At 43.3% G+C, this 15,363-nt stretch overlaps 1 protein-coding gene across 1 annotated transcript; it reads left to right on the top strand.

The window, feature by feature from the left end:
- The first annotated feature begins 622 nt into the window (after window positions 1-622).
- On the top strand, window positions 623-8,807 carry nop16 (NOP16 nucleolar protein homolog (yeast)). The gene is made up of 5 exons (XM_026182440.2): window positions 623-1,043; window positions 2,185-2,293; window positions 3,351-3,405; window positions 4,894-5,000; window positions 8,156-8,807. Exons 1-5 carry the CDS (start codon window positions 937-939, stop codon window positions 8,297-8,299), a joined length of 522 nt encoding a protein of 173 aa, XP_026038225.1. The 5' UTR covers window positions 623-936; the 3' UTR covers window positions 8,300-8,807.
- Window positions 8,808-15,363: the final 6,556 nt, after the last annotated feature.

Genomic DNA, 15,363 nt, shown 5'->3' with positions numbered 1-15,363 from the left:
CCAAAAAGGGTGTAGTTTGTGGGTGTGATCACCCGTGTGTACACCTGTGAGCATGGACGCGCTTGTTTTTTTAAAAGGTTCCTTCATGTAATGATCTGCTAGAGGGTGTGGGGGGGGCCACAGCCCCGTCCTCCAGGGCATGAAGCAGGTGTGGAGGAGATCAAAACTCCAGACATCCAGAGGCCCCCAGAACACAAGAGACCAAGGAAGACCAGCAGCCGCGGAGCAGAAGCCAGGGGGGGTTGCAGTGACGCGCCCGTGAGCTCCGCCGGCAGCCAGCCGTGCCTGAGTGACCGAGCCCCAGGCCGAGAGGCCGGGGGCACCCCACCTCCGAAGTGGCCCGAGCAAGCCCCAGGCTCCAGGCCCCGATAAGCGGCCACCAAGGAGTGAGCCGGTGTGTACCTGTACCACTGTACCACTGTAAGATTAACAATACTCTGATCCAGCGGCTTGTTGGGATGGGAGACCCACATGTTCCCTTCTGGACTCACCTCTGTTAATATCTTAGCAATTTGGCATAACATACAGTAAACTTAAAACTTTCTATTTTTTAAGTTTTTCCCGCAAAATTATTTGAATTATTTGATTTATAAAATAATTGCTTTAAGCAGAGAAAATAATTTCTTCGTTTATATTTTTATTTTTTATGTCACATTATTTTGTAAATATTAAAATGTGTTTATTTTCTCCTGTACTATATTCTTTTTTATTTTATTTTATTTTGTTTTTGCAGATGGACTCTGTACATTCTGAAAAAAATGAGAAAAGAAAAGCGGTTGGGTTGGAGGGGTGTGGCCTAGTCGTCACATGACCTGCACAAACCAAACACGTGCTTCCTGTTGCTGCCCGCACGTTGGCTGTTCCTTTCTGATTTTTGGAGCCACAGTAAGAGCAATACAAAGTTTGCGGCTCTGAAAACGGAGGAAAATCTCTAAAATGCCGCGAGCCAAGCAGTCAGCCCGGAGGAAGAAGTTTGACTACAACCGGAACCGGAAGAACGTGAAGACGAAGAACAAGAAGAAGTCGAACCCGAGGATCGAGCAGTGAGTGTTAGCATGTGTGCTAATATTAGTAGGAATGATGCAAAAACACGTTGTTAAAGCTGCAGCCAAAACATATCAGTGCCCCGAGAAAGTTGATTGTTGGTCCCATTTGTTCCATTTGGATAAAGTCTTCATAAAAGAGAGTATTTTATACTTTTAACACAAGTATCTGAGTGTGAACTGAATATTTGTCATGAAATCAGCTGTTTGATGTTAGAGGATGAATGTACAGAGGCCCACTAAAACCTCACCTGCTGTTTTTAATGCAGTTGTTTGAGTGATACACAGACGGAGGATGGAAATGATCATTAGTGACGGTGACAGGCACTAAAATGTCCTCTTTTATGTGAACCAACAACTGAAATGTTGCAGCAGATGTGCAGGGTGTCTTTAAAAATGCTGAGAAAACTGGACAAGTCATGTCCTTAAGAAATGGAAGGAAAATAAATCCCGCAAAGACCTGACACAGGGCCTGAGAGATGGATCTACGGTTTACTGGCTGTCAGGAAGTCATTGTTAACGGAGGGAAACAGGAAGATTGGGCTGAGGTTTGCCAATTATCCAAACACTGGACTGAAAATCAGTGGCAGCAGATCTGATGGAGGGATTATTCCCCATCATCACTCCATCAGAGGAGCCTCTGTGATGGTTTGGAGCTGCATTTCAGCCAGTGGAGCTGGGTATCTTGGCAACACCGTTAAAAAGTACCATTAGATTTTGATCCACCACACAGATCATCTGGAAAGCATCTGATTGGCAACGGTTGCATTTGTCAGCATGACAGTGATCTCAGTGTCAGTGCAGTAAAAGCATATCTGGATAGAACAGCATCAGTCATGGATCGGCCTCCCCGAGCCAAGACCTCGACGTTATTGAAGCACTGTGGGGTCATGAAAGTGAAAGGAACAAAAGAAGAGCTTTGAATGTCCTCAGAAAGCTTGGCGAAGTATTCCTGAAGACCTCTTAAAGAAAATACAGGCTGTGTTGGAGGACTAAGGGTTTCATTTATTAGTAATAAATCTGGTGAATAACTGTTCCTGTGCATTAAAGACTCGATTCTACAGACAAAGTTGTGCTCTTGGTCACGTGCTAGGCTGCAGTAGATGAGCTGTTCTCATGTCTAACATGTTGTCGTTGTCAGATCTCAGATTCGAAATGCGTGGGACGACAACAAGTCCGTCGCCAGGAACCTGCAGGAGATGGGTCTGGCTTTTGATCCTAACCGCTCTCTGCCCATAAAACAGCAGAAGGTAAGAGACTGCGCACAGTTTAGGTCTCGGATCTCTTTAGCTGCGCTTAATTTGCTCTAAAAACATGTTTTAGATGCAGTAAGGGTCCAAAGTCAGTTTCGAAACATAAATATGAATTTATTCATAAATTCTGGTTGTGAATGTTTATATTTTATTCAGGTCTTCTATCCAATCTTTCTAATCATCTGTCATTCAGTTTTGGTGAGCCTGTGTGAATTAGCCTCAGGTCTTAGCTGACAGGACTGGCACCGGCGTGGTCTTCTGCCGCTGTAGCACATCTGCTTCAAGCAGTATGCACCCAGAGATGTTCCTCCGCCTACCTTGGCTGTAATGAGTGGTTTTTGGCTCATTAGATATTTGTGTTAACGAGCAGCTGAGGTGGTGTACCTAATGAAGTGGTCTGTGAGTGTAGAGCTAAAGATGAAAGTGATTAAATCAGTCATATTTATAGCAACTGCAAACACCTGAAATGAAGGAATGACCTCAAGTTTTTGCTATAAATTCTGTTAATGTTAAAAACAACCAGCACATTAAACTTGCAGCATGTTTGTGTTGACCTCCTGCAAATGTTAGTTTGAGCCTGAAGGGGGCGACAGAGTGTTAATTATGAAGTCTGCACTCAGCCTGAGATGTTTGATTGCTCCAGGTTTCAGACAGAAACAGCGATGCTACCTCCTGAATTTATCCCGGCTGATGTTTTACAGCTGCTCGTGTTTTTAATTAATCACTGCTGCCGTTTCAACCCGGGGCTAAACCGAGTGAATGCCGGCCTGCGGGCTGCACTTTGTTTTCCAGCAGCCTTCAGACATTCAGACGTTTTCATTTTGTTCTCCTGTGACGGCGACTAAATGATGAATTCGTGTCTTCCCCCCGGGCTCGGCGGCGAGGACACTTAAACGGTTTTGTCTCCCGAAACGTCGTCGCAGATGAGATAAAGCACATTTCACAGCTGTCATCGCGTCGCATTACGGTGGAAGACGGATGATTATGTTTATTAACCCAGAGTCCAAACAGGCTGCCTGATGACCTTCATTGTGTTTTTCTTCCACGCGTGCAGCTCCCCCGGGAAGACAAGAAGCCTGCTGTCGTCACCAAACCCTTCATCGTACAGCGTGAGTGTCTCCTCCTCACGTACATGAATGTCTGCTTCACTTCATCCTGCAGGTGACAGGAAACGCTAAACTAAACCCCACCTGCTCATTTATTCATTTATTCTTCTTTTATCTGGAGCCAGGAGCTGTGTGTCCATGATGTCAGCATGTTTTTCTGTCACACTTCTATGATTTAGGGATGATTTCTAGTTCATTGGCTCCGATCAACGTGAGAATAAGATGTGATCTTATAAAGACAATAAGTCGATGGAGAAGCAGTAAGTTTACAGGGCGATGCCAAGGTTGATAAATGACAATAAGAGAACAACAGAAAGGTCGGTGACCTCAGCAGAGGCATCCCGGCCTGCTCACTCAGATGTGGAGGGTTATTGTCCCGACTCTGGACTCCGTCTGAGGGTCTGATGTCTCCACCCTGAGTCTGAGTCTATTCACCTTTCTGAGGTGCAGGTGAGGGCAGGAACGTAGATCGGCGCTCGTCTCCGTCACTAACGTAGCCCAACAGAGGCCACTGAGCCGGCCGCTGCACAGAGCCCGAGGAGGGTTTGTTGTGGTCAGAGTTGGCTGGATGCTGGTCACCACGGCTCGTTTAAAGCCTGCTCGTGGATGCCAACCAGGCTGTGCTTCTAGGATTTAGCAAATATTCCCAAACACTTCATCCGTACACCGGTCTGTCCGGTTCAGCTCGTGAGCTCGACCACGAGGCAGCCAGAGTGGGTAGCAAATCTGTAAAATTACAGAAAAAGTTCTGTTAGCTCGTCGTCCAGATTGGGGGATTTTTCCATAATAGTGAAAAAAAAAAACTTTACTGCCATTTAATCGTTTATCTAGTTTTTATTCCTTCAGTATGAGCGGCTGTGGAGAGGTCTTTATCAACGGGACAACTGTACAGTTCAAGAAAAACAGTTAAACGTCGAGAGTTTGTCCAGTGGGCCGGATCCTGGCCCACGGGCCTTATGTTGGACCCCCTCTGATATAGGGGGTCTTCTGATTGTTGGCATTTCTCAGTATCGTTGTGGTCGTCACCTTACAATATAAAGCACATGGTTAACAATGTGACTTGTAGTGTGAAGCACTTTGAGCGGACAGACACTTTGGAAATACACGAGCATGGTGAGTTGACCGTTACCGTGGCGCTGGGGTGGGGGCGGAGTCAGGATAAATCGTCCTCGGCTGCTGCTGCTTAATGACATGTCAGTGTTTTTAATGACGGCTTCTTCACTTCACTTCCAAAAGTCTTTTCACGTTGCGCTCTGTGAATGCAGCCTAACTAAACCAATTAAAATGAAGCCGTGTTTCACTTCTGTGTGTTTGTTGTGATGTTATAGAAGCAGCAGCTGCAGATTCACCGTTTTTATTTCCAACCTGTGGCAAGGTCGCAGCTCAGAAACGCTCGTCTGCGTCGGCAACCTTATTTCAGTTTGCATATTTACCTTCTTCCTGTTAAACCTGAGAAGAGTGTTTTTGTTCTTCTTTGGTTTGTGTGAGCAGAGCTGGAGGCAGAGGCCAGCCTCCCCGGCAAAGACACCAAGACGTTATCGACCGACCTGATCGAATACGTTCAGTACATGATCCGAGAGCACAACCAGGACTACAAGGTAAGAACGACCAAGCTTGGACCACAGTGACTTTCATCTGGATTTAACAGTAAATTACAGCTCCTTCATTTTACGGCCAATTTCCTGAGTTATTCATGAAAGTTTCACAAAAATAAGCAGGTACTGACAGTAAAAGGTCAGAAACCCCCAAGTGACCGTTACTCATGTGCGTCACCCATGGTCTCTGCAAGAGGCATCCCATATCTGCACCTGTAACAGCCTCGAAGCACGTCAGGGCCTGCTTTATCTTATTTAAGGGGGAGATAGGCCGGAGCATGTGTCATCTTTGTGTTTCATGAGCCTGTAACTCAGAAAATAATCACGTTGTGAGGATAAATATTAAATATACTGCAGTTATTGCACAGAAAAATCACCTGATTCTGAGGGGGTCGGATCAGAGGCATTGATTGTTGTAGTTTTTTATACTTGGAATAACCCTGAAGTGACTTGGATAAACAGAGCAGTGTGTGGCAGAGGTTTAAACCGAGTTTTTATTAGAAAAATGACTCATTAAAATGAATTTTCAACAGTTGCTTTAGATGAGACTGAGTCACCGCCGGGAGCGCTGCCAAGCCAGAGTCAGTCAATAAGAAGGGATATTGTGAGAGTGTGGATTTTTCTCTGTACAATGAAACGTCCTTCACGGAGAAATTTTCCACCCTCGACTTTTTGAGCCGAATGTGTCAGCTGGAGCTTCGCACTGAGAACGTGTCGGCAGATTCAAGGGTTTTATTGCAGTTCAGACCCGGGTGTATACTTCTGCTCCCATCAAAGTGATGCTTTTTTTATTTTACAAATCAAAACACAGAAGAACATTCAGACCGAGGTCAACCATCGAATTACCAGCAGATGGAATAACTGCTTGAACTGTAGCAGTACTTCATCAGTCAGAGCGATGTGATCAGCTGGCTCTCCGGCGACTCACTCGTCCCACTGATCCCATCAGACTCCGCCATCTTGGATTGTAGCTGTAGGTGCTGACAGCCGTCACTAGCTGTGTTCCAGCTGTGAGTCGGCTGAATGACATCGAGGATCATCTCAACAGCAGGTTGAAGGGAAGGCTGAGGCCTCTCTGGCTAGGAACGACTGAACTTTCAAAATAAAATGTAATGGAAACTTTTTTTAATAAACTTTAAAATCAGGTGCTGAATATACTTGGTGGTTATTACACCTGATCACCGCCCAGGTATAATTAATATGTAGGAAACACTCATTGCCCCTAACACCGCTCATGCTGGAGGTTTCTTCCCGGTGTCATCAAGCGCTACATCATTAGGTGGTTGTTGGATTGTTGGGGTTTTCTCTGTATTACTGTAGGTCAGGGGTCAGCAAGCTTTAACACCCAAAGAGCCATTTGGACCCGGGTTCAACGTCAAAGAAAACGCTGGGAGCCGCAAATACTTTTTAACATCTAAAATGAAGATAACACTGTATATTGTTTTTTACCTTTATGCTTTGTGTGAACAACTAAGGTGTGCTGCTTATGAAATCCATGAAGTGCTACAGAGAAAATTACATTTTATTTATGTAATGAACACATTTGAACTCTTAAAGAAATATAACAAAAGGAAAGCTGAACGAAAATGATCCAGCAAACAAAAACTGTTGTGCTGCCACCCTCATATCGCCTTTTGGAGCCTTCACCTGACTTTTAAAAAATAATTGGAAAAAAAGCACTATGCTGCTAAAAAATGAAAAATAGATCTTTGCAGAATTCTGCATAAATATGTATTTTACCTGGTTAATGTGTGTGGCGGGGCGTGGTCTGCAGCGCCGCTGCAGGGGAGGCGGACGCACCTGAGCGGCACCCGCAATCACGCCTCGCCGCCTTAACGTCTGTGCTGTTGTGTTGGTGTGTGTCGGGCTGTGAGCTGCAAAGCTGCAGCCGTCTGTGTGCGTACAGCAACCGTGTGTGAAAAGTGGTCAATAAAGAGATGTTGAAAAGCGTGTTCATGCAAACATCGTCGGGTCTGCCGTGATATGTTTACAACGGGACTTCTGCTCCTGAACCTCTGCGCACAGCGTCTGCAGATCAGGGCTGTAAGAAGTCACTTTCATCTTTACAGGACTGTAAGCTGTCGTCTGTGAGGCGTGAGCGGTGTTTGTCTTTAACGTAGTTCATGGTGGAGAACAGCTGCCGACATAATGTGGATCCGAAGATCCATAACTGGCCTACCTGGAGTTGAAAGTCTCGATAAATGCACGGCGTTTCGGCGGGTACACCGGCTTCTGCGAGTGTGACGCTTATTTTGAGTGATGAAAAAATAATAAAATATAATTTTATTTTTATATTTCAATATCACAATAATCTTCCAATTTAGAACTACAAGTTAAAAAAGAACTGACATAAATAAAATGCACTTCAGTTAAATACTTAAAAAAACTTAATTTATTTTCCCAAACCACGCGGAGCCGCACTATAAGGACTGAGGAGCCGCAGGTTGCCGACCCTGCTGTAGGGTCTTTGGCTTACAGTATGAACCACGTTGAGAGGAATTTTGTTGGGATTATGTGTAAACAAAATTGAAAAAGAAAAGTCCTGGTGCAGAACAGCAGTCATCTCCCGGCTCTTTGTATAATAATATTTCATACAAGGCGTTCATCAGATTCTCATTAGGAGGGACTTTTGGCTGCCTCTCCAGTGAGTCATTCATCCAAAGACTGACTCCAGCTCCACCTTCCTGGGCGCAGTCGGGCTGCACATGAACCAGTCCTCCACTGGTTGCAGATCTTTTTAGGGAGATCCTTTAATTTTCCGCAGAAGAAAGACTTCAGTTGACAGCTGTAGTCGAGTGGATGGGGGAGCTGGAGTCGGTCCAAAGGATGAGAGACTCACTGGAAAGGAAGCTGAAAAATGTTGAAAACAACTTGGACAGCAAGTTAGCTGGTGTCTGAAAGCACAAGCTGGTTAGCTGAACAAGAAGGTTATCTTACAGGCGATCATGGAGGAATAAAAATTAAAGATCAGCACGTAGCAGGTGGGAAATGCTGAGAGTTAAACTGACCACTTGTTTTCTAATACAGCATGGATCCATTATTTAAACTAAGACCCATCAGTCAGTGGAAAACAAGAGCAAGATGCTGACAGTAAAAATGTTAATGTTCACAGAGGAAGGCTCTCTCACGCTGCTGTCCCTTCCTTCCCCGCTCTGCAGGCGATGGCCAGAGACGAGAAGAACTACTACCAGGACACGCCCAAACAGATCAAGAGGAAAATCAGCGAGTATAAACGCTGCCACCCGCAGCACTACGAGGCCTTCGTCAGCTCGCTCGCAGCTCCAGAGCCGATGGTCCAGTAGAAGATCTGCTGTGGGTCTGAGGAAGTGGACTGTGGACATTCAGACTGAGGTCAAGTGTTTGGACGGAGAGTAAAATACCGGAGCTGTCGGCGAGTGCCGAGGAAACACGTCCATGTTCTGGGACGTTTCTCTCTCCTGTTGTATTTTTAATTGAGTCATTTTGTTTCAGGATTTATTCGTTCCTTCTTGTGAAAGTCAAACATGACTGAAATGAGATTTTTAATCATTTAAACCCCTTGAAACTCGTCCAGCAGGTGTGGGTTTTTTCCCTCTCTGGGATAAAAGTATTTCAGTTTCCTCCATAATCCTCATAAACCACAGGAGGACCCGAACATCCAAGTAAAATCATGAAAAATGGATCTATTTTTATTGGTGTGTTAATTGATTTCTGTTTTTATTCCCAAGCAAACCAAAGTCCGAAACCACGAGACAAGAATGATCTGTGCAGAGATCGAATATCAAGTGAGGTGCTAAAATAAAGAAGTTGGTGAATGTTTTTACTGATAAATAGCAAATATGTGAGCGTTTTGAGCCAGAAATAAAAGTCGGGATGATTGTTGGGACGCTCAAAGAGTTTCTGGATGTGACCAGAAGCGACAGATCAAAATATTTTTGCTGATTTGGAGGAGAGCTCTACAAAAATGTTAACGCCGTGTGAAAGCGTGACCCAGATCTTGCTTTTGGCGTGGCTCTAAAGACCTAAAATTACATTGCACAGCTCTGTTTTAAGCAATTCTTCTTTAAGTGATGGGAACTACGTAAGGATTATTTCAAACTGTCAATCATGCAAAGCTCCTTAAGCAGAGTCCAATAGTAGAAACATGGAGATTTGAAACAAGTCTTTAAACAGCTCTCGAGCTGATTCAAACAACTTGTTGAAAGGCTTTAAAAATTCCACCAATAAGGGAGCGCACCGGAAAAATATTTTGTGATTTATTTCTTTTTTGTGCACAATGTGTATTGTAAACTAAATTCTCGTTGCAGTGGAGTTCAGCTTCAGTCTTTGCTTTAATTGTGTTCAAATGCAGAGGAAGTTTGTTCACTGTGTTTAGGTAGAAACCTCATTAGAGTCTGGTTTTACTCTTTTACTGAACACGCAAGTGTTTAATATAAACGTACACGTTAATTTGAGTGTTTGATACGAGATTAATTCTGCAGGAGAAGCCGAATCAGGATGTCTTAAATTTAAAAACATGTTTTAATCGGACGCTCGAAGTGCTTCACCGTCTTTGAAAAACCTGGAGGAGACGACAGTTTAATCAGTGGAGATGGAAGTGAGGACAGACACGATGACCCTGAGGCGAACGGGAGATGCGTGATAACAGACAGGTCGTGATGTCCTTTTGAAGAAAGGGAAACACCCGTCCATGAGCTCCTCTGAAGACAGGCTAGGTCTAATGAATCAGCCTGTATTCAGTGAATCCCATTAACAGACCTCCACGTCGTCCTAATGATTTATTTTTAAAAGGTGCTCTCATGAAGAGTTTTATTTTACAGGGCTGGGGGGTTTGAACAAAGGAGACAAAACGCAGTTATTTTAATGACCACAAGGGGGCGGCGACTGTGAGACGATGGCCCCGCTGAGCCATGATGAGTTCAAGGGCTCAGCTTCTAGTTTCTTGTCTTCATGACTACGTTGTGATACTGATGATGTAGATTATGGTCTCCATTAGTCAGAAAGGCAGATAAACCAAGGTAAAATAATTTACTCACTGGCTAACCAATGAACGTTCAGCGTCCCTCAGTTTCACAGCCCGCCTCTCGCTCTTCACGACAATCAACCCAAGAGTTGCAAAAATGGTGGTTAAGGGTGGCTGGGTGGTCTTTGTCAATAAGAAAAGCTGTAAAAGTCATGAAAATACAGTTAAAATTAAGGATCTATGCACTCCTTCTTATTCTAAAGCTGTGAGTCTTTGCCGGGTCGAGTTCTGCTCCTGGGGCTTATGTTTGACACCCCTCGCTTAAAATCTTAAATTCATGCTGTGGGAACACTGAACATCTGTCCCAGAGTTCATGGTAAAATGTCAAATTATCATGATAAGAAACAAAACCAAATAAATCCAAGATTAAATAAAATGATTGGGACACATCCTGGTTGGACCATGAAGGTGATGTTAACCAATCAGTCCTGTTCAATCCACACGTGCCTATGAATCCAAGTCATTTCCCTCCCTGTGTGAAACACTGATGGCAGATCTGCTGTAACATCTAATAATTCAGATATAACAAGGAAAAGTGTTTCTATTGTGATCATTTCTGAACTAATCGGATCAAACGCTTACGTTTTGTGTTCATATATATATATATATCACGCCAGTTTTATGCACATATATATATATATATATATATGTGCATAAAACTGGCATGATTCCTTTTATTCAGCAAAAAATAACTGATTATGAAATCATGGCAAGTTTTTATGACCCCGTCTGTTAAACTGAGACTAGGTAACATCTGGTTTATACCTTTATCGTCTTTGGTTGTTGTTAGATTATCTCCTGCACGACAGCTAAACAACATCTTGACAAACTCTTCATCAGCTGTTTCACCTTCTGAGCTCTCATCAATCATTTACAGCCAAGAAAAAGATCTTTGGCGTGAGAGCAGGAAGTTCTTATCTGAGGTCGTACTGAAGGAATGTCGGGCGTGATTGCTCAGTTTATAAATAAACACCGCTGCTTGTGAATTATTAACAGAGTCGTTCAGCGTGAAAATTCAGGACCTTTGTGGTTTTTTTTTTTTTACCAAGTTTGGTTTAAGACATTACTTCATATTTGTGTACAGTGTGTGCTGAGGAAATATTTGTATTTCCCCGGTTTGCAACCACCAGCATCCGCTGGTTGGCGAGTGGTTGCTGGAAATCACCAGGTGAGAAAGACCCCAAAGCTCGCAGATTACCTGTAAACACTCTGCAACTAAACTGAGGTCGTTTGGCTTCTAAGTAAAAACTGTCTTTTGAAATTCACAGTTTCAGCACAGCTCAGAGTAAATGGCGAATGTTGGGCTACCACAGCAATCTGTGGGCGACTAACATCATTTCAAGGAAGTTTTTGACTGGAGCACACTCTTTGCAACCAGCCCACCACCAGTGACAGCAACTTCCAGCAACCACTTGCTAACTGGTTAGGGAATGGTGGCTGCTGGGCCTGTGCAATCAATCAATGCAATCAATAAGAGCAACTCTGTGACTTGGATTTGATAAGGCTACCTTGATAAGGTTTGGGGGGTTTCTTTTGGCGTTATACTCATTCTTGTGCATTCTGTATATACACTAGCATGCAAGGACAGTCTTGTATCTGTTATATAACTGTTTTGGCAGGTGCAGTTTCCTGGAAGTTACGTCATGTACTAAAATGACATTCATGGAAGTCAGGTTTCACCCATGGTGCATCTCTTTCTAGGGCTGTTCAATATAACGATATATATCAGATGATGATATAAAAACGTCTATCGTTTCATTTTACGCTATCGTTTGTTTCGTGGTGTCGCAAAATAAACTGTTTACGGCAACATTTTTTCATGGTTTTGATGGTCACTGTCGTGGCTTTATTAATGTCTTAAAGTTCTCTCTTTCTCTTATATGTAATATAACCACACTACGGACGGACGAGCGCCTGTGTGTATGCGTTGTCGTTAGCAACAACGACGGTAACAGCATCGCGTGTCCGCTTGTTTATGTTCCACATAAACCTTTCACAATAAAGCTCAAGATCCTGTTGAGACTTTTCAAAATAAACTGAATCATGTGAAAGATGCAGATTATTTACGGATGAGAAGTAAAAAAAGAGCCGCCAGGTGCTAAAAAATAAACCTTAGACTCAAACGTTAGAACAGGCTTTTCCCCGCAGCACGCCGTGTAATAAATACTCACAAAGGAAACGGCGGCCGTTACAACTTATGTCTAAAAATGTATCGTTTCATGCATCGGTTAAAACACTCGACTCCAGGTACATGACAGCTGGAAACACTTCACACAAGTCGAGCTGCCAGAGATTCACAGAGTTTACAGAAAATGTTACATTTGTGTGATTTATATCGTTATCGGACGATAGATGTCTTATATCGGGATATGAGATTTTGGTCATATCGCACAGCCTTCTCTCTTTCCCTCATGAATCACTTCATTCTTTAGATGTTATGTATCGTTACAAGCCAGTGGTCATTTGGGGTGTTTTATGCCTGAGTCGTACCTGCTGTGAGGCTTATGCTGACTGAGTCACACTCGTAGCAGTCTGCCGTGAAAACAGAGTGAAACTGAGCCAGAGTGACGTCTCAGCAAATTCATAAAAGTCCTGCTCTGCCGGCTGGGGAACTTCACCCAAGAAACAAGTCCGGACACTTATAGATTTGGTTCGTATTGTCAGTGTTTGCAGTGAATTGCTCAGACAGCAGACGCAAGGGTGATAAGGCAAGCAAGCAAATAGGATATTTGTTAGGGGATATCTCAGAGCTCCACTCAACGGGTGATATAACAGGATACTTACAAGCTGAGTGCAAGCCTGTGTTTATGGCATGTCTACTCTGCATGTTTCCCCACTTGTACTTTAGCATCTCATTTACATGGGATTCATCTCTGTTTAAGCCGAGCGACAAGGTTTGATGGCTTTGAATGACATGAAATCCTCTCTTGGTAATTCTTTAACCATCGGTTGTTTCTGGGAAATCAAAACAAATGAACTACAGATAAAAAGAATTAACCCTGTGCCCAGTGCCCACACACTTAGGTGTCCACACTGCCAGCCTTTCCACACGGCAGGGCGACGACAAAACCCCATCAGCTTTTTTACAACTGAGGGTACAAATTAGAAAAGATGTTTGCTCCTCAATAACTGCATTTTTGTCAGCGACCTTGGTTTTCTTTCTTTAAAAGTAAGATTACTTAATAAAAAGTAATGCAGGACAAAACTGTCATAAAATGTATTTACAACTTCATAAACAAATAAAAACAAAACAAATATTGAGAGATGAGAACCAATCAGAACTACCCATATGGAAAAGAAATAGGAAAAAAAAGACTTGCATCAGATGTGGCTTACTTCATATAGTGAATCATAGAAGGCTTATATGATTCACTCATGAAAGTGGCCACTTTCATATATTCTTTTAGTAAGTATCCAAAACATACAAGTTTCATTTATATAATTTTTTGAGGGATCTTATATCTGTTTTCACTCTTGTATGCTTTTCATGCAAGTTTCACACAAAACAGATAAAAACTTTATAAGATTTATATAAATCTTTTCCATATGGGTAAGTAAGCTGTGTAGTAAGGCGGGATGAGTTTGTAAATCATCCAATTAGAAGTAATGTCCTTGTACATTGAGGTTAGATTTGCTAATCTGATCTGTATCATGTCCATGATACTCAAAGGAGAGGAAAACTCCACCATCGATGACACTTTCCAACTCTTGGCTTTAAAACTCTGTTTGAACGAGGTGAGGCCTGCAACGCTAAAACCAAGACGGACAGTAAGGTAGCAACTGTTTGCTCTTCCTGTCATTGGCTAGAGGCGGTGCCTCATGCACGACCTGTGCAAAGCATGAGGCAAACTGTGGTCTATAACTGTGTTGAGCTATAGTTGTTTTGGGTTCCTGTACAAACTGAGAGGCTTGAGAGCTTGGCTCGCTCTCAGTGAGCGCTGGTCTGCCATCTGTCACTGATTCTGTTCATAATATTTATGGACAGAATTTCCAAGCACAGCCATAGTTTGAAAGGTTTGATCGTCTCAGGATCTTGTTCCTGCTTTATGCAGACGATGTGATTCTGTTGACTTCAGCTTGCACCAGGGCTGTTTGCAAGTGTGAAGCACTTGAAATGAGAGTTAGCACCTTGTAGTCTGAAGCCATGGTTCTCAACCAGGAACAGCTGGACTGGGAATGAGGTCCTCTCCCAGGTGGAAGAGTTTTAGTATTTTGGGAAGAGTGGAGCGTGAGATGGACTGACAGATTAGTGTGGTCCTGGCAGTGATGCAGATGCTGTACTGGTCTGTTGTGGTGATGACAGAACTGAGTGTAAAAGGACACGTGTTGATTAACTGGCTGATCTATGTTCCTACCCTCTCCTATGATCGCGACCTATAGATAGAAAGAATAAGATCAGCAGCAGAAATGAAGCATCTGAAGGTTGTCTGTGCTCAGCCGTAGAAATAGGCTCAATTGAGAGGGGCTCAAAGTAGAGCCATTATTCTTCCACATCAAAAGGAGGCAGTTGAAGTGGTTCAGCATCTGACCCCGGTGCCTCATGGGCACCTCCTCCTAAGTGAGGTGCTTCGTACATGTAATGGAGGCCTGGAGCAGATCCAGGACATGCTGAAGAGATTATGTCTCTGGGCTGGTTGTGCAATAATTTCAGGGAGGATCATTTTGACCCCTGAAATACTATCACAGGATGGCAAATCCGGTCGTTAAGTGATGACGCGACGAATCCTACTTCCGGGCCTAAAGTAGTCTGCGTTTAATATGGCTTTTGTGTTGTTAACATGTTTAATGTTTTGTATTTTCTTCTATTTGATCTCAAAAAGCTCCTAAAACAGTCAGTGATCACTGCTGACCTCCCTCGGCTTTTATTACCGCTAATCATTTATTTAAGCTCAGTTTTTAAAACCTTAGGATGTAACTACAGCCCAGCCCATGCAGCAGTATATGAATGACTAACCTCGTATTGTGGATGGATTATCTCAGTTGTTCTCCTGGCTGAAGTTTGGTCCTTTTACAGCATCCTGCCATGCGATTACATTTGTTCCTGACCACCGTGGAAAAAAGGTTAGCTTGTTCATATTATGCTAACATAGCTGTGTCGCTAGCGGTCACGTAGCACATCATTATATACCAGCTAGCCAAACTTCAGTAACCCTACAAACGTCACTGCTGTTTAGTTTTCTGTCTTCATTTATGTTGGAAGTGATAGCAGAGCTGTACGTTTTAATTTGTTTCCAAAACCCCGCAGTCAGGACATGCTATATTGTATTTAGATAGAAGCTAGCGAGCTAACTCCCTGCTAACTTCTAACTCCGTTAAATGTCATAAATTCCATTTTCATGGATGCCTGGATGTTAAACTCAATTG

This window comes from Astatotilapia calliptera, chromosome 10 (genome assembly GCF_964374335.1).
Source record: "Astatotilapia calliptera chromosome 10, fAstCal68.1, whole genome shotgun sequence".
NCBI lineage: Eukaryota > Metazoa > Chordata > Actinopteri > Cichliformes > Cichlidae > Astatotilapia > Astatotilapia calliptera.
Note: the sequence above shows the minus strand (reverse complement) of the source record. Positions and strands in the feature narration are given on the sequence as shown.